The sequence below is a fragment of the Crinia signifera genome, chromosome 12, assembly GCF_055691185.1.
Source record: "Crinia signifera chromosome 12, ASM5569118v1, whole genome shotgun sequence".
Lineage (NCBI taxonomy): Eukaryota > Metazoa > Chordata > Amphibia > Anura > Myobatrachidae > Crinia > Crinia signifera.
In genome coordinates this window covers 52,659,793-52,675,845 of record NC_139228.1, presented here as the reverse complement: position 1 = coordinate 52,675,845, position 16,053 = coordinate 52,659,793, and the positions used below count along the sequence as shown (strand labels likewise).

General features: G+C 47.5%; 1 protein-coding gene across 2 annotated transcripts in view; it reads right to left on the bottom strand.

Moving 5' to 3' along the window:
* The window catches only part of GALC (galactosylceramidase), a 29,797-nt gene extending 15,182 nt beyond the window's left edge, over positions 1 to 14,615 (bottom strand). Inside the window, exons 1-7 of one of the 2 annotated variants that reach the window (XM_083167306.1) lie at positions 14,411 to 14,615; positions 12,668 to 12,736; positions 11,992 to 12,055; positions 9,724 to 9,837; positions 9,343 to 9,482; positions 6,954 to 6,992; positions 6,408 to 6,535 (exon numbers count right to left, since the gene is read on the bottom strand). In XM_083167306.1, coding sequence (XP_083023432.1) covers positions 6,408 to 6,535; positions 6,954 to 6,992; positions 9,343 to 9,482; positions 9,724 to 9,837; positions 11,992 to 12,055; positions 12,668 to 12,736; positions 14,411 to 14,581 — 725 coding nt within the window. In that variant the 5' untranslated portion in view covers positions 14,582 to 14,615. Of the gene's footprint in view, positions 1 to 1,839; positions 1,971 to 6,407; positions 6,536 to 6,953; positions 6,993 to 9,342; positions 9,483 to 9,723; positions 9,838 to 11,991; positions 12,056 to 12,667; positions 12,737 to 14,410 lie in introns of both variants that reach the window. The other variant, XM_083167305.1, reaches the window with a different exon arrangement.
* Between the last annotated feature and the right edge of the window lie 1,438 nt (positions 14,616 to 16,053).

Sequence of the window (16,053 nt, the reverse complement as noted above, 5' to 3'; positions counted from 1 at the left end):
AAGAACAGGTATGTGTTGTCACTGTGGGTGGGGTAATGACACAGGAACAGGCATGTGATGTCACAGGGGGGTAGTAATGCAGGAACAGATATATGATGTCACTGTAGGTGGGGTAGGAAAAGGTATGTAATATCACAGGTTGGGGTAATGACACACACAGGAACCAGCATGTGATGCTATGTTGTATATAAGGGGCACAGTGAGAGAACATAAAGGCCACTCAAGTTTGAATTCAGTTATTGGAGATTAATTATCGCTCAGCTTTGTGTTTCTTTGCAAATCACCATAAATACAAGAGCGAGTTATGCTGGACTTCAGCAAAAACCTAGAGCACAAAGCTCTATTACATTACAAGGACATCTGTGGGAGACAAGTAAGGAAAAATACACACTTGTGTACTATTAAACTATACTTATACAATGAGTGCGTATTCAATATCTTTATTTCATAACGTATGGAAAGGTTGACATTCCATATATTATAAGATTGTTACATGTGTGGCTACAGGTGTGTCCTCATACATCATTGTTGCAGTCACATCAGAGTGTGTCCCGTCCCCAGACTAGATGTATGAGGCGTCTCACGCTGCATGGTGTACTGAGGCTGGATGTATGAGGCATCTCACGCTGCATGGTGTACTGAGGCTGGATGTATGAGGCATCTCTCACTGCATGGTGTACTGAGGCTGGATGTATGAGGCGTCTCACGCTGCATGGTGTACTGAGGCTGGATGTATAAGGCGTCTCACGCTGCATGGTGTACTGAGGCTGGATGTATGAGGCATCTCACGCTGCATGGTGTACTGAGACTGGATGTATGAGGCGTCTCACGCTGCATGGTGTACTGAGGCTGGATGTATAAGGCGTCTCACGCTGCATGGTGTACTGAGACTGGATGTATGAGGCATCTCTCACTGCATGGTGTACTGAGGCTGGATGTATGAGGCGTCTCACGCTGCATGGTGTACTGAGGCTGGATGTATGAGGCGTCTCACGCTGCATGGTGTACTGAGGCTGGATGTATGAGGCGTCTCACGCTGCATGGTGTACTGAGGCTGGATGTATGAGGCGTCTCACGCTGCATGGTGTACTGAGGCTGGATGTATGAGGCGTCTCACGCTGCATGGTGTACTGAGGCTGGATGTATGAGGCGTCTCACGCTGCATGGTGTACTGAGGCTGGATGTATAAGGCGTCTCACGCTGCATGGTGTACTGAGGCTGGATGTATGAGGCATCTCACGCTGCATGGTGTACTGAGACTGGATGTATGAGGCGTCTCACGCTGCATGGTGTACTGAGGCTGGATGTATGAGGCGTCTCACGCTGCATGGTGTACTGAGGCTGGATGTATGAGGCATCTCAGGCTGCATGGTGTACTGAGGCTGGATGTATGAGGTATATCACGCTGCATGGTGTACTGAGACTGGATGTATGAGGCGTCTCACGCTGCATGGTGTACTGAGGCTGGATGTATGAGGCGTCTCACGCTGCATGGTGTACTGAGGCTGGACGTATGAGGCATCTCACGCTGCATGGTATACTGAGGCTGGATGTATGAGGCATCTCACGCTGCATGGTGTGCTGAGGCTGGAGGTATGAGGCATCTCACGCTGCATGGTGTACTGAGGCTGGTTGTATGAGGACACATCTGTATTTGTATCTTCATGGTCCTGTAACCTACACATCTCTAGTATGATAGCCAATCCTGGGGTGGACGTTGGCTGACAGTCTGCATGTGGCTGTAGATTGGACAGATAAATGAATGCACCTATGTGCGAAGTACTCAGTTCATCCAAACGTCAGTACCAGAGAGCAAGTAAGGAATTGCGCTTCTCATACCCTATCACATCGACCACCTGGAGGAGCTCGGCGTCCTGCAGCATCCGGTGAGCGATCGGCTGCCAAAGGTTATCACTAGCAATGATTCTCACTCGCTCCAATCCACTCTTATCCAGGGTGTAGCGCAATAACTGGGCAGGGAAGAGCGCAGAGGAGAAGAGAAGAGGCAGATCAGGACATTACCTTGTGCTTTATTGACCCTGTGCAGTTCCATTCTGTGATTATATAGGATGGTGTAACAATATCCATGCTGCAGGACTAGTCCCAGTTACCATAATGGTGCTACTAAGAGTTCTCGTTGCCAACAGAACCATAGTTTATGTTGCATGTCCCATAATGATCCAGTCTCCTCTGACAAGACACCAACTTGGAGCGGAGTGGCGCAGTGGCAGAGACTGGTCTTAATCCACTAGAAGTAAGCAGTACCTCTGAGGCAGAAGGCACTTTGGGATCGATAATTGTGAGGCACAGGCTCCTAGTGAATAGATGGGGGTGCAATCATATAATCCCAAATATATAGCACAAAAACAATCTCCTAGGGCCGCACCTACTGCTATTTGTAAGGAGATAATCAATCAAAGCAGATTGATTGGGTTCTGGATATAGGTAATCCTATGAGAGACAAGAAGAATGGCCGTCTGCTGAACAACGACTGTATCACCATCACAGAAACCAGAAAACATCACTAGAATTAACTCATGTCTAAATATCTCCTGTAGACAGATAATAAGAATAACATGAAACAAGGACGTGCGTGTGCGTGTGCGAGTTCACAGTGATGTATGAGCGAGGACGAAGTAGAAATTTAGTGTTGTCACGAAAATTAAGTGAATGCAAAGCCGCAAATACTGAAGCGCTTATTAGATACAAAGACGACAAGCAATAACAGACTACAGGTAGCAACAAGTGGCCTGGAGAGCTGACAATCTAATGAACCAAATTTCAAATGTTTAAATGACATATTTGTCATTATCCTTAATTCATTAAACAGAATCACCCATTAAATATGATGTTTGGGTGAATGTCCACGGTGCCGAATATAAGCTTCCTTGCACAGGGCGTGCGAACCAGTCTCATCATTACAAAAGATTCCCCAGACATCGGAGAGAACATCTTGCAGGGGGCAATAAGAGGACTCGGGGGACCTCACAATGGGAGAGCGGCAGGATAATATCAGTGACTGGTTTCGGTTATATTACCAATCACACATGATTTGAGGAGGGCTGTGGGGACAAGAGGGGTTATTGTAATAAATTATCCATCCTCATGGACACTGACTGGGAACGGTAAAGTATCAGAACACAGCGGTACTAGAATGAGGAAACTGGTCCGAAGCATGACGAACAGATGTGCAAAACTAATTGGGACCCACACTGAAGAAAATGTTAAAAAAAATATTTCAACCTTTTCATGTGCCAACATGATAATCTATACCACACCCACTACAGACTCCGGTCAAATCTTAGGGATCACTGATTTCAGATAAAGTTGAAGGGAGCAGAAAACCACCAAGTCAGGGAGTATTCAATGCAATGGCGAGCGCATGGCAGCGAATCCTGTTTTGGATTCGCAGTGCGCTCACCATGATTTTTCTCTCCCATTAAATTCGCCGCCAGCCCTGACTATTCAATGCGTCAGGGGCTCGCTGCCCCTGACGGCGAATAGTGTCATGAGTGACGAATCCCCCTGCGCAGATGCTCCATGCCTGTCTGGAGTCTGCAGGGGGATGGGAGGGACTGGTGTCGCGGCGGAGGAGCGCGCGGATGCAGGCGGGAGCCTCCGCACAGCCTGGGGACAGGTCCAGCAGCAGCAGAGCCTCCGGCTCAAGCAGTCCCAGCGCTGACATCACCGTGCTGTGGCTGCCGGAGCCAGAGGTCTGCTACTGCTGGAGCCGTCCCTGTCAGCTTGTCCCCCGCATATCTCTCCCCCCTCCTGTCCCCTCACCTCCCTCCCCTCACCTCACCCCCAGCAGAAGGGCTTGCAGGGTGCTGCTGGGGTCGGAGCCGCTGCACTCACTGGTCCCGATTGTGCCTATGTAATGATCGGGATCAGTGTGCAGTGAATATATGAATATTAATGAGCGGCTCCGGCTCCCGGCCCCCTGCTGGCGAATGTGTAAAAAAAAAATAAAAAAAAAAAAATATTATATTGTTTAAAAAAATATATATATATTAAAAATATATTCATGTGTTGCAAGTATATGAATAAAAATAGCATGCCCTTTCATAGGAAAAATATTCTGATTTTTTTACACCAAAAAAAAAAAAAAAAATTTAAAACGCTTTAATTTAAAAGATCACATTACAGTTCACCTAAAAAAGATGACGTATGCTAAACGGAGAATCATGGCGAAAATCAATGGAGAAAGCAGTTCTCCATTTGAGCATTGAATACACTGTGGCGAATTCCACTAAAAACCCCATTCAAAATCACAGGCGAATTGTGGAGAATCATTTACGGCGAATCGGCAGACATTCGCTGTTCATTTGTGGCGAATTGCCTCCATTGAATATGGCGAATTGTTTTTTTCTAACAGAAAATCCGCCGTAAACCCAGCGAATTGCCAGATTCACTGAAAAAAAACGGCGAATCTGAGGCATTGAATACTGGAGTGTTTAACCCAAGAAAAAGGAGAAAGTTGGGGACCAGCCCTCTGGTGGAGGTTTAATGTGTGCTGATTCTCAGCTGCTGCTATATAAAACAGGGGAGTCACTCCTGCATGTACATACTGTATCAGCAAAGCGAGAAAAGGGGGAGGGACAAGCAGCGCTATACCAACATGAATAAACTGATAGTAGCAATTGGATGGTCTTTACACAATTTAATAATAAGATTTAATAAAACATAACATATGACAAATGAAAACAGAATTAAAAAACCATGGTAACAGTCAAATATAGATAAAATAAGATATCCACCCATGCTCGCAAAAAAGACAATATTGGAAAGTCCGTTCCCATTTGTACCCAATTTTAGGAAGACAGGTATTTAGATATAGAATAGTTACCACCCCGGTATACACTGGCAAGAAGCATGTGTCCGCGCGATTGGCCCATGCTGGAAATAATCACCGATATCCACCGGAATTATGTTGAGGGAAAGTGAGATGTTGTATCCTTAAATTCCATATCTGGAATGGATAGCCTTGAGAGCGGTAACAATTAGTCACTTGTTGCCCAATTGCTAGTTCCTGTGAAGTTGGTGTAGAGGGGAAATCCTGTAAGGTTGGTACGGACTGTAATCCAAAGGTTAAAAAAATGCAGGGTTGGTGTAGCAGCAATCCGACGCGTTTCGCTACGCCTGGTAGCTTTATGAAAGGTAGGTCTACCTTTCATAAAGCTACAATATTGTGAGCGTGGGTGGATACCATATTTTATCTACATTTTACCATTACCGTGGTTTGTTTTCAATAATGTTATAAGTTATGTTTAATTAAATCTTATTATTAAATTGTGTAAAGACCATCCAATTTCTACCATCAGTTTTTTTTATATTGGTATAGCGCAGCTTGTCCCTCCCCTTTTTTTCGCGAGTATACAACCACCTGGTGAGATGGTGCTGTACATTTCCGCACAAGAGCCAAACGTTACAGCATAAATAAACTACCCCCATCTATTACCTTACATCAGGCATGTCCAATGTTGGCCCTCCAGATGTTGTGAAACTACACATCCCAGCATGCTTTGCAAAAGTTTTAGCATTCTCTAATAGCAAATCTGTGGCAAAGCATGCTGGGGTGTGTAGTTTCACAACATCTGGAGGGCCAACGTTGGACATGCCTGCCTTACATCATTATCTTGCTCACTCATTGACCTCCACCTGTCTAATACCCTCATGTTACTATCAACCCCCTGAGATTGAGGTTTCCTCTGTCAGTCCGTCCAACACCCAGAACATGGCCTTGGTGAAATATCAGTATTTCTGCTAGATTAAGGTTTAGGAGACACAGCTCAATAGTGAATGAGAAATGATCCACTCTCCATACTAGGTCACCATCTCCCTGGTCACTGCTGTGCAGGTTAGAACATATTAGGTCAGTTCTTTTGTGACTGTAGTGTATGAAGAATGGGTGCCCACTTGTAATTTGCAGGAAAGAAGAGCAGCGCAATGAGATTGGTTTTCTGTGGTCTGAGGGGGTGTCTGGTGCCAAGATCTACAGAGACAACTCTATGCACAATATGGAGAAAGTGTTTTGATGCAAAGAAGAGTGTATGAATGCATAGAGAAGTTCAAAGAAAATCGCAATAGTGTCAGCCATGAAGAAGGAGCCGGACACCGGCTGACGACTGGTGAGAACATTAAGGGTGCACGTGAACCAATTCTGTTGGATAGACTCGTGGCTCGCAGCCCAGCCTAAAACATTTTTTAATAAGGGAATACGAAAACTTGTTGGCAAATGGAGACAGTATCGAAAAGCAGGGAGGAGAATAATGTATTTGTCTTTTCTGAACGTTGATTAAAATAAATTCTACAGCCAGAGCGTGGACAGTCCGGTAAAGACAAGGATGCTGGGTGACATCGTGGGATGCGCAGTGAAGTCTATCGTCCGTCTATATAAGATCACTTACCCCACGACCTGCACAGCATCCTTAAGATAGGGATCAACTACCATATCTTTTGCAATATTCCAATCTCCGTCAGCGGCGATGATGCCAACGTTCTGTAGCCCCAGCCTGTCCAGGGTGTGCCGGAGAACCTCAAGAACACAGAGTCCATATATCAGCCGTTAGCGCTCCTGCTACAACCCAGGATTGCTGCCCTCACCCTCATCAGGAAGGGGGGGGGGGGTCATAGAAATGTATTGGGGTGCAGAAAGATGCAGTGCGTTACAGAGCGTGTCTCCCATCCCTTAAACACTGTGGCGCAATCTGGCATTTCACTTTCACCAGACTGAAAGTAGCTATAACCTGGATGGATGATCTGGGCTACCTTAATGGGTTACTGTCTGATTGTAAGCTCTTCAGGCAGGGGCGATTGCATGCACATGCAGTTTAATAGAAATGCAATTAGCAGATATTATCAATGAAAAATGCTACACACACAATAAAGCAATATCAGCGCATACAGGTGTGAAAACATGAGCTCACGTTACACGCGTGTTATCAGACCCTTACCTTTATGTATTTGGCATCATAGGCTCTCTCATTCCATATCTACAGTACAAAGACAACATTATAGATGAGACTTGAGAATGTCACAGATACCTTCACAGAGAATTCTAGATACAAACACATGACTGCGCGTTCTTCTTTACAATGGATTGTCCTAGATTTACTCAACTACAAAGGATTATATAGTAGAATTCTTTTTTTTAATCGTTTCCTCAAACATACAACTGCTGGAGCAACAGCTGCGTCCTTCTACATCTCAGGAGCAAAAGAGAAAAAGAGTGTCCTATGACGGTGCACCTCAAACAATTAAAATTTAACTTTTATTATTTTATTTAAGAACTGCGAGATAAAATAAAGACATATAATAACAAACAAGGATGGGGTTCACACAATTTAAAACCAAGGTGGCAGGCAGATATTGCAAAAAGGTGTTTGGTGTAATACTGGATTCGTGTGTCTGGTCGAGTCAGAAAATTATTCTGCTGGACCAGAATTACATATGTACGAGCGGGTTTTATAGAAAAAAAAACTCTTAAATTAGCTCTTAGTGACAAGATTTAACACTGCGTATCACGGTGGTTATTTCTGTATAGTTACTTGAGAGGCAATAGGGGATCTCCACACACTGTGATATGTCTCATCAGGTGTATGAGTGAAAATCATTTTCTAACTCTTGCAGGAGAATCCCTCTAAAAATGCACACCCTTAGAAAAATATGAACGCAGTGAGAAAAAGGACAGATAACCCTACAAGTGCAATTAGGGAGTATCTCCAAATCGCACGGGTGTCGATGCACCAATAGGGTATCCGGCTGCGAGTGTCCAGATGGAGCCGCCTCCAAATGACTGGACGTGCTGGGCAATATGCTCCGTGTTATGAGCCGTCTCAACGTGTCAATATTCAATGGAGTCTGTAGCGCCCTCTATATCGGTAAAGTGCGACAGTGCTGATTGCCCAGTGTGTATCGGATCTTAGCGTGAAAACGCTCTACAATCACTCCAGATGTTAGCACACTAACGGGATGACTGACTGCACTTGTCCCAGTGGAGCCGCCTCCGACTGTTAGGACCGTGACCGTGGGTCTGGGGGTATCGCAGCTGGTCACTAGTTCACACACAGAATCAAAATGCATATATATGAAAAATAATAAAATTGCAAGTATCTGCCTGCGCACCGCTAGCCGGCACGCGCTTCGCAGATATTAGCTTCCTCAGGGCCAATACACCAGGGGCCAATACACCACACAGCGCGAGATGCACAGCCTGAGTGATCCGCCAGGTAATGTGCAGCTTCACTAACGTCAGCGGGACTATTTTGACAAAAATGTAATCGTACACTAGTACGATTTGGGCCCTTTTCACCCAATTGACAGATCCGGGCAAGAAATCGGGTGAAAAGTGTCAAATCATATGCGTTTCATCTCAGATTCCGTTCCGTGGTCCTGTGCGCATCAAACCGGAGTCAGAAATAGCAAGTGCTGCAGTAAGGATTTGTCAGATCCGTAATGCATTGGGGCAGCACGGACGGTGTAATGTAGTGATTTTCAACTTTTTTACCTTGCGGCACACTAAGATTTTAAAATTGCCAAGGCACACCATGAGATCCCCTCAGGGCAAAAAAAACTGTCCCCCACAGTAAAAAAAACAAACCTATTGGCACCCATATAAAAAAAAAAAAAAAAAAACAAGCACACTGGTCCCTACAGGTAACAAAAAATAAAATACATTGGCCATTTACATGCAAAGAAGAGACCGGTAAATAAGTTGAACCGGTGGTAGCTGTAAACTGGTTTGTGCATCTCTAGATCTGGGGGCACACGTGAGAACAGCTCACAGTGGTTGAAAAACACAGCACTGAGGTCATGGGTTAGATACACACAACAGCCCTAACTGTGTGGATTTTTCTATTCTCCCGGGTACTCCGGTTTCCTCCCACAGTCCAAAAATATACTGGTAGGTCAATTGGCTCCTAACAAATTAACCCGAGAATGTCAATGGCTAGTGCTTTATCTCTTTTCACTTTATCTCCACTTTATCTCTTCTCCACACTTAATACATCTGCCCCACTGGGGCAGGAACTGATGTGAGTGTTCAAATATTCTCTGTACAGCACTGTGGAATATATATGTGGATCAATAAGGATTGCATGCGACTTCTCTTCCCACAAGTGTATGGTGGCCTTTAGCCATACGCAATGTGGCTAGTAAGCACGTGGAGACTGCACTCAGTAATGGGATATGTATTTCTTGTATATGTGTGTGGCAGAGCCTGTATGCGGCTGCTACATCTCATAAGCGGATCTAGTCCATTACTTCCTCAATGACGGGGGTCTCAGACTTTACCTCCACTAGTTTAAGGTTGAGGCAGATGTAATGACACAAATGCTAACTCACCCCGACATAGTCTATGTCCAAATCGTGGTACTGCTTGGCACCGATGATCCAGGAGACGACATAGTAGGCAGTCACATCAGGATAGTAATAAGGCCAGTTGTAGCCGTTTCCAATCCAACCAGGGAATGCCCACGGCAGGCCTATTATATACAGACAGAACATTACTGATATATATAAGGCCAGATCATCATCTCACCTGTCCAGCTCGGTCATTAGCAGATTTATACCGAGAATCGGTCATGTCCACCAAGCTTGGTAAGGGTGGCAGACAATCTCCTTGTTGGTGTATAAAATACACCTTATTCCAAGAAGCAATGCAAGCAATCGCTTTCATATTTGCCATTGTTGCAAACGGTCCCTGGGCAACAGATAGTTTCTTACCGACAAGTTTAATATTTGGGTTCCTCTTCTTGGCCTCCTTCATCAGCCACCACTCATACCCTCGGAAGTAGTTCTGGTCATCGGGGTAATGCATGTGGGAGGGCTCGGTGCCATCTGCGGACATACAAGACCCCAAGTCATCTCCAAATAGCAGAGAGAGAGCACAAGACATGCAGGAGAGACACGAGACAGGTACGTTACTACCAGCAATTTCTGGGTCCACATATGAGGCATAAAGAGGACCGATGGCATTCATTTCCACATGTGTCATAAGGACAGATGTACTAAGCCTTGGAAAAAAAAGTTATACAGTGGAGAGAGATAAAGTACCAGCCAATCAGCTCAAAACGGCCATGTTACAGGCTGTATTTGAAAAATGACAGTTGGGATCTATTTGGTACTTTATCAGTCTCCATTTGATCACTGGCCCATTATCACACCCTACACCAGACAAATGTTTATTACAGGTGTTACAATATACTAGAATGCTGCCATATACTGGGTATGTCCTCAGAAATACTACACACAGGTGAGAAATGCAATTAAGCTAATGAGTGACAAGTGTTTCACATCATAAAGCTTTGTCCCTCCTTCAAACTAATATTCAGAGCAGATGTTATTTTCCCTTTAAGGCCAGCTGCCATTTAGTGGCTTCATATCAGATAATCTCCGTGCAGCGGTCACGAGCCTGGGCGATAATGCCAACACTGACTGTTTAACGGCAATTTCCTGAAAACATGAAGTTTGTCTCTCAGAACATCAGAAGAACAGTATTTCCTGTGAGACTACTTCTACATCAGACAGAAATGTATTTTTTTATTATTGCAATAAAAAAAAACGATACTTGTGAAGAGCCCACCTGTCTAATACTATATGTACAGGAGTGAGGAGAGCTTACTATCTACAATGCACCTCCTGCCGCCCCACAATGAGTGGGACTGAGAGTGGCAGTTCCAGTATTCAGCAGGATAAGCCAGGGTCCTAAACTCAGCCCTTTATGTGGAGCAATATACAGCGGGCTATGGATCTTTACGTATAGAACTTAAGCTGTGTACACACGGGGGCAATATATTGCTCAGTGTCTTCTTTTCATTGGTGACCAGAGATGGTCGCTGATAAAAGGGAACCTCTGTCGGGGGAGCCGTAATCAGCTGGTCGGCGATCATAAAGGGGCTAAAAACGGGAGCGTGCACCTGGCGATTTATCGCCGGTGCACACTCCAATCTCTGGCAAGATGGTCGCTCAGCGACCATCTTGCCAGCGATTATAGCCCGTGTGTACGCACCTTATGGGGGTATTCAACCTCTATTTCCAACCAATATAATAAATATGACTTTGGAAAGGCAGGAGTTGTAATGAGAAACAAATGGGACGACGTATTATGGCCCATCCCTGCTTATGCCACCAGAATGTCTGCAATACAGTTGTTGATTTCCTGGATATGTCTGCACCCATCCTCCAGGGTGAGGGGGGGGGGGGTTTATTGCGTATGACACATTGTTCCAACAACAGTTTCCACACAATATATGTTAGAAGTCTGTGCAAAAGTTCAGATGAGATGTTTTATTGTGGATCACTGATCTGGCAAATGCTAGGAAATTATAGCTAGAATTGGTGACCGCTATCAACATAATTCTGTCTCGGGAATGTAGCAAATGCCATATTTCCTAAAGTCACAGCAGTACAGTTACACATGTCAGCGCGTCAAGATAGCAGTGCCTGGGCTAGGGCAAAAGCATGTACAGTCTGATAATCAGGCGGATAATGGGCATGCTTGCTGACAGCGCAATACATGCACGGATGACCCGGTCTAGGCTCGTGGGGAAAATTTCAACTTTGCATTGCAGGGGGAGATTATATTTAAAGAAAATAAAAGTGAGAAGACTTATTTATGTTGAAGGAGGGTGGATTACAATGAAGGCGCCTTCAAAGGAAAGAATTTTGCAACTTCCCGTTTTAATTTTCTCACGCTAGAGGCACATCACGGAATGTAATCTGTGTTACCCAACAGACCATGCTGACACGTGTACAAACCACGCTGGCGTAAGCGAACACTCATGATTAATTCAGGAGGTGAGTAACGCCAACGGAGCGGAATTGTAGTTAGAGAACTGACTAGATTAAAGGAATGATCCTGGAGCGTTGGTGTGATGGACAGTGACGCGGCCTTTCATCTTCTGCACATTCAAGTGGACCAGCCAAGTTAGAACCAGAAGTGGCTGCTGCTCACACTGGGAGCGCCTGCATGTGTAATACTGTATCATGTACCTGTGGTCTGGGCATCACCTCCAATCTCCACTTTAAAGATCTGTAACGAAGCCCCGAAGTTCGGCTGAAAAAGAGAACCATCGATGTTAATATGTCCTTGACCGTTACACTCCAGATTTCCCGATGCATCGCCCATAAATAAAACAACGTAGCAGTCTTGAGAACACATTACCCATGTAAAGGATGAGACCAGCAATTTTTGCCCCATAGGGCATAGAGAGCACCTTTGGAACAGTAGTTGATATAACAGTAAAACACGTAAATAAGTTTTGCACTTCTTACGCAATAAACCGAGTTATCCCCGGAGACATTTCAGTTAGGGCTTTATAACTCTCCATGCTTTGATAAATAGCCCCCCTTAAGGCTAATAGATGAAACATAACGTGTTCTGATCAGACACAGACAGCACTGCCTTACTCTCCTGTAGGAACACGTAGCAGGAGTACCGACCAGTGGTGCAGACACTGCATCCTGTGATTGGTACGTTCTCTCCTGTACTCCTCCATATCAGTTATTCTACAACAGTTTTGACCGTGTAGCCTGACAATGGCTTTGCTATGATTCCCGACTGGGCGTATTTGCACCATCACAAGGTTAGCAGGAGGTATAGCAGCTTTGGGTGATTTGCAACAACATAGAGATTTTCTTTCATCTCTGAACAAGGAATTGTCTTTACCTTAAACAGATAATCCAGGATCTGGGTTCTGTACGGCTCGGGGTAATTTACAAGCAGGCGGGAGGTGGCCTAGAAGACAAACATATCAGCTGGTATTGAGGAACAATGAGTTAGCGCAGGGACAGAAAGTTCTAGGGATAGGGAGGACGCACAGGTAATAAAGGACAATACACAAAGAGTTACATGTGAGCAATATTATATCAGAAAACCTCAGGTGCATACACTATATTTAGCAGGTGGAGCTGGCAGTGTGACCGTGCATTTCTCCACACCAGCCTGTGCCGTACAATACAGTCATCTTCTGCACACACACACCCCCTCCCCCCATTTTAACCCTGATTGTCTACCAACTGCCCAGTCACTCCCCTCATTCTCCACCTAAAGCCCCAGCAATCCCCCTATGCACCGGCTGCAGCCCAAAAATTACCCTTGTGCTCTCCCTGCAGACTCAGCACCCTTCCATACTCCAAATGCGGCACAACCCCCCCATAATCCACCTGCAGCCCCAGCACCCCCCCCCCATACTCCACCTGCAGCCCCAGCACCCCCCCATACTCCACCTGCAGCCCCAGCACCCCCCCATACTCCACCTGCAGCCCCAGCACCCCCCCCCATACTCCACCTGCAGCCCCAGCACCCCCCCCCCATACTCCACCTGCAGCCCCAGCACCCCCCCCATACTCCACCTGCAGCCCCAGCACCCCCCCCCCATACTCCACCTGCAGCCCCAGCACCCCCCCCATACTCCACCTGCAGCCCCAGCACCCCCCCCATACTCCACCTGCAGCCCCAGCACCCCCCCATACTTCACCTGCAGCCCCAGCACCCCCCCATACTTCACCTGCAGCCCCAGCACCCCCCATACTTCACCTGCAGCCCCAGCACCCCACCATACTTCACCTGCAGCCCCAGCACCCCTCCCCATACTCAACCTGCAGCCCCAGCACCACCCCCCCATACTCCACCTGCAGCCCCAGCACCCCCCCCCATACTCCACCTGCAGCCCCAGCACCCCCCCATACTCCACCTGCAGCCCCAGCACCCCCCCATACTCCACCTGCAGCCCCAGCAGCCCCCCATACTCCACCAGCAGCCCCAGCACCCCCCCATACTCCACCTGCAGCCCCAGCACCCCCCCATACTCCACCTGCAGCCCCAGCACCCCCCCATACTCCTCCTGCAGCCCCAGCAACCCCCCCATTAACTCCACCTGCAGCCACAGCACCCTCCCATACTCCACCTGCAACCCCAGCACCCCCCCATACTCCACCTGCAACCTCAGCACCCCCCCCCATACTCCACCTGCAACCTCAGCACCCCCCCCATACTCCACCTGCAGCCCCAGCACCCCCCCCCCCATACTCCACCTGCAGCCCCAGCACCCCCCCCATACTCCACCTGCAGCTCCAGCACCACCCCCTATACTTCACCTGCAGCCCCAGCACCCCTCCCCATACTCCACCTGCAGCCCCAGCACCACCCCCCCATACTCCACCTGCAGCCCCAGCACCCCCCCCCCCATACTCCACCTGCAGCCCCAGCACCACCCCCTATACTTCAACCTGCAGCCCCAGCACCCCCCCCCCCCATACTCCACCTGCAGCCCCAGCACCCCCCCCCCCCATACTCCACCTGCAGCCCCAGCACCCCCCCCCTATACTTCACCTGCAGCCCCAGCACCGCACCACCCCACCCCGAGTCCCCCTCCCCCGGTGACCGCTCCACGGGCACAGGCGCTCTCACCCCTCCTCCGCTCACAGCTCCGATACCATCGAACTCCCGGCCCAATCCTCCCCGGTCACTCAGCGCATAGTAAGCCCGGACCACATGCAGACAGAGCCCGACCAGCAGCAGCCTCAACATGACGGCGGCACAAGCACCGCTCAGCTCCCGCAGCAGCGCCTTCATCACCATCAGTCATGTGAATTGTGTGTGTGCCCGTGAAGCGCTTCCGCGTCACATGTCCTGTTCACGTGATCCTGGATTCGTCGTTGGCCATCCACCATTGATGATGAGATGGGATGTGTGTTTTTTAGTTTTTTGTGTACTTTTATACGTTTCGTGTTATATGACACAGTTACAACAGACGTGTAGTGTACCCTGGCACCGCTTGGTCATGCCCCAGGCGGCATTGGTCACTATATTCCCGACCCATCTGCCAGTTCATTGTCTGTACCCATCAGAGCTATTACCCTAGGGCCGGCCTCTGCTGCCACACCATATGGCAGGCTGCATCAGAATGTCCTCCACAACATATTGGGGGAAAGTCACAATACTGTCTGCTTGCTGCGTCTTCCCTACTGATGACGGGGATACGGTCACTAGGTCGGCCCTATGAAGGTCGACATACATTAAGTCGACCACTGAAGGCCGACCGGGTTTGGGTTGATGACACCTGAATTATGTCAACATGGCTAAGATTGACAGGGTCGGAAGGTCAACACAAGCTTTAAGCCAACAATGGGAAGGTCAACCGTCAAAAGGATGACATTAGTTTTCCATGTTATTTTTTACCCAACAGGTGATATTTCATGTCCTACCATCCAGTACGGTATGGCGGGAGAATATAAACGTGTGCAAAGCATAGAGAGCTATGCAAGGGGATGTGGTGCACTCATACAATGTCCACAGCGACTGTCAACATTCAGGACAAAAAAATCAGTGTGATCAGCTGTGTGTGTCCGATGGACCCGGCCAGTGATCAGACACCGCATCCACAGATCACCAGAAAATGGTCAATGCGCCATTTTTCGCCATTGCTTCTGGAGCGCTTCTGCCACTGTTGCGTGACTCCAGAGAGTATTTCCAAAATGGGTGCAGTGAGGGCCCCCCCAGGGACTAGGGGCTCCTGTGCACTGCATTATAGTTACTCCACTGCCACAATAGTATTGCGGAGACCCATCTCAGGTACTGAGCTTTCATTGGGCGGGTCCCCACTCCCCCAGGACCCCTGACCAGGCAGGGGGTAAGGCTTTGGTCGTGGGATTTATATAATAAGTGTCCCCGGCTGTGGCATTACCCTGCTGGCTGGTTGAGCCTGGTGCTGGTTCTTAAAATAAGGGGTACCCCTACTCGTTTTGTCCCCCGTATTTTGGGAACCGGGACCGCCCCTTGGGCCTGGTGCTGGTTTTAAAAAATGCAGGTAACCCCTACTCGGTTTGTTCCCTGGTTTTTAAAACCTGCACGGATATGACTGATCCGTGGAAGCTGACAATACGAATTTGTATTTAAAGTACGAATTCATATTGGCAAATCCATACACCATCGGAAAATACGAATCAGTCAAGTACGACTGAATTGTAAATTTCGAATTCGTAAATGCAATACGACATCGATGCCAGTCATATGCATTCGTATTAAGAATACTAATACGAATTTTTGTATTC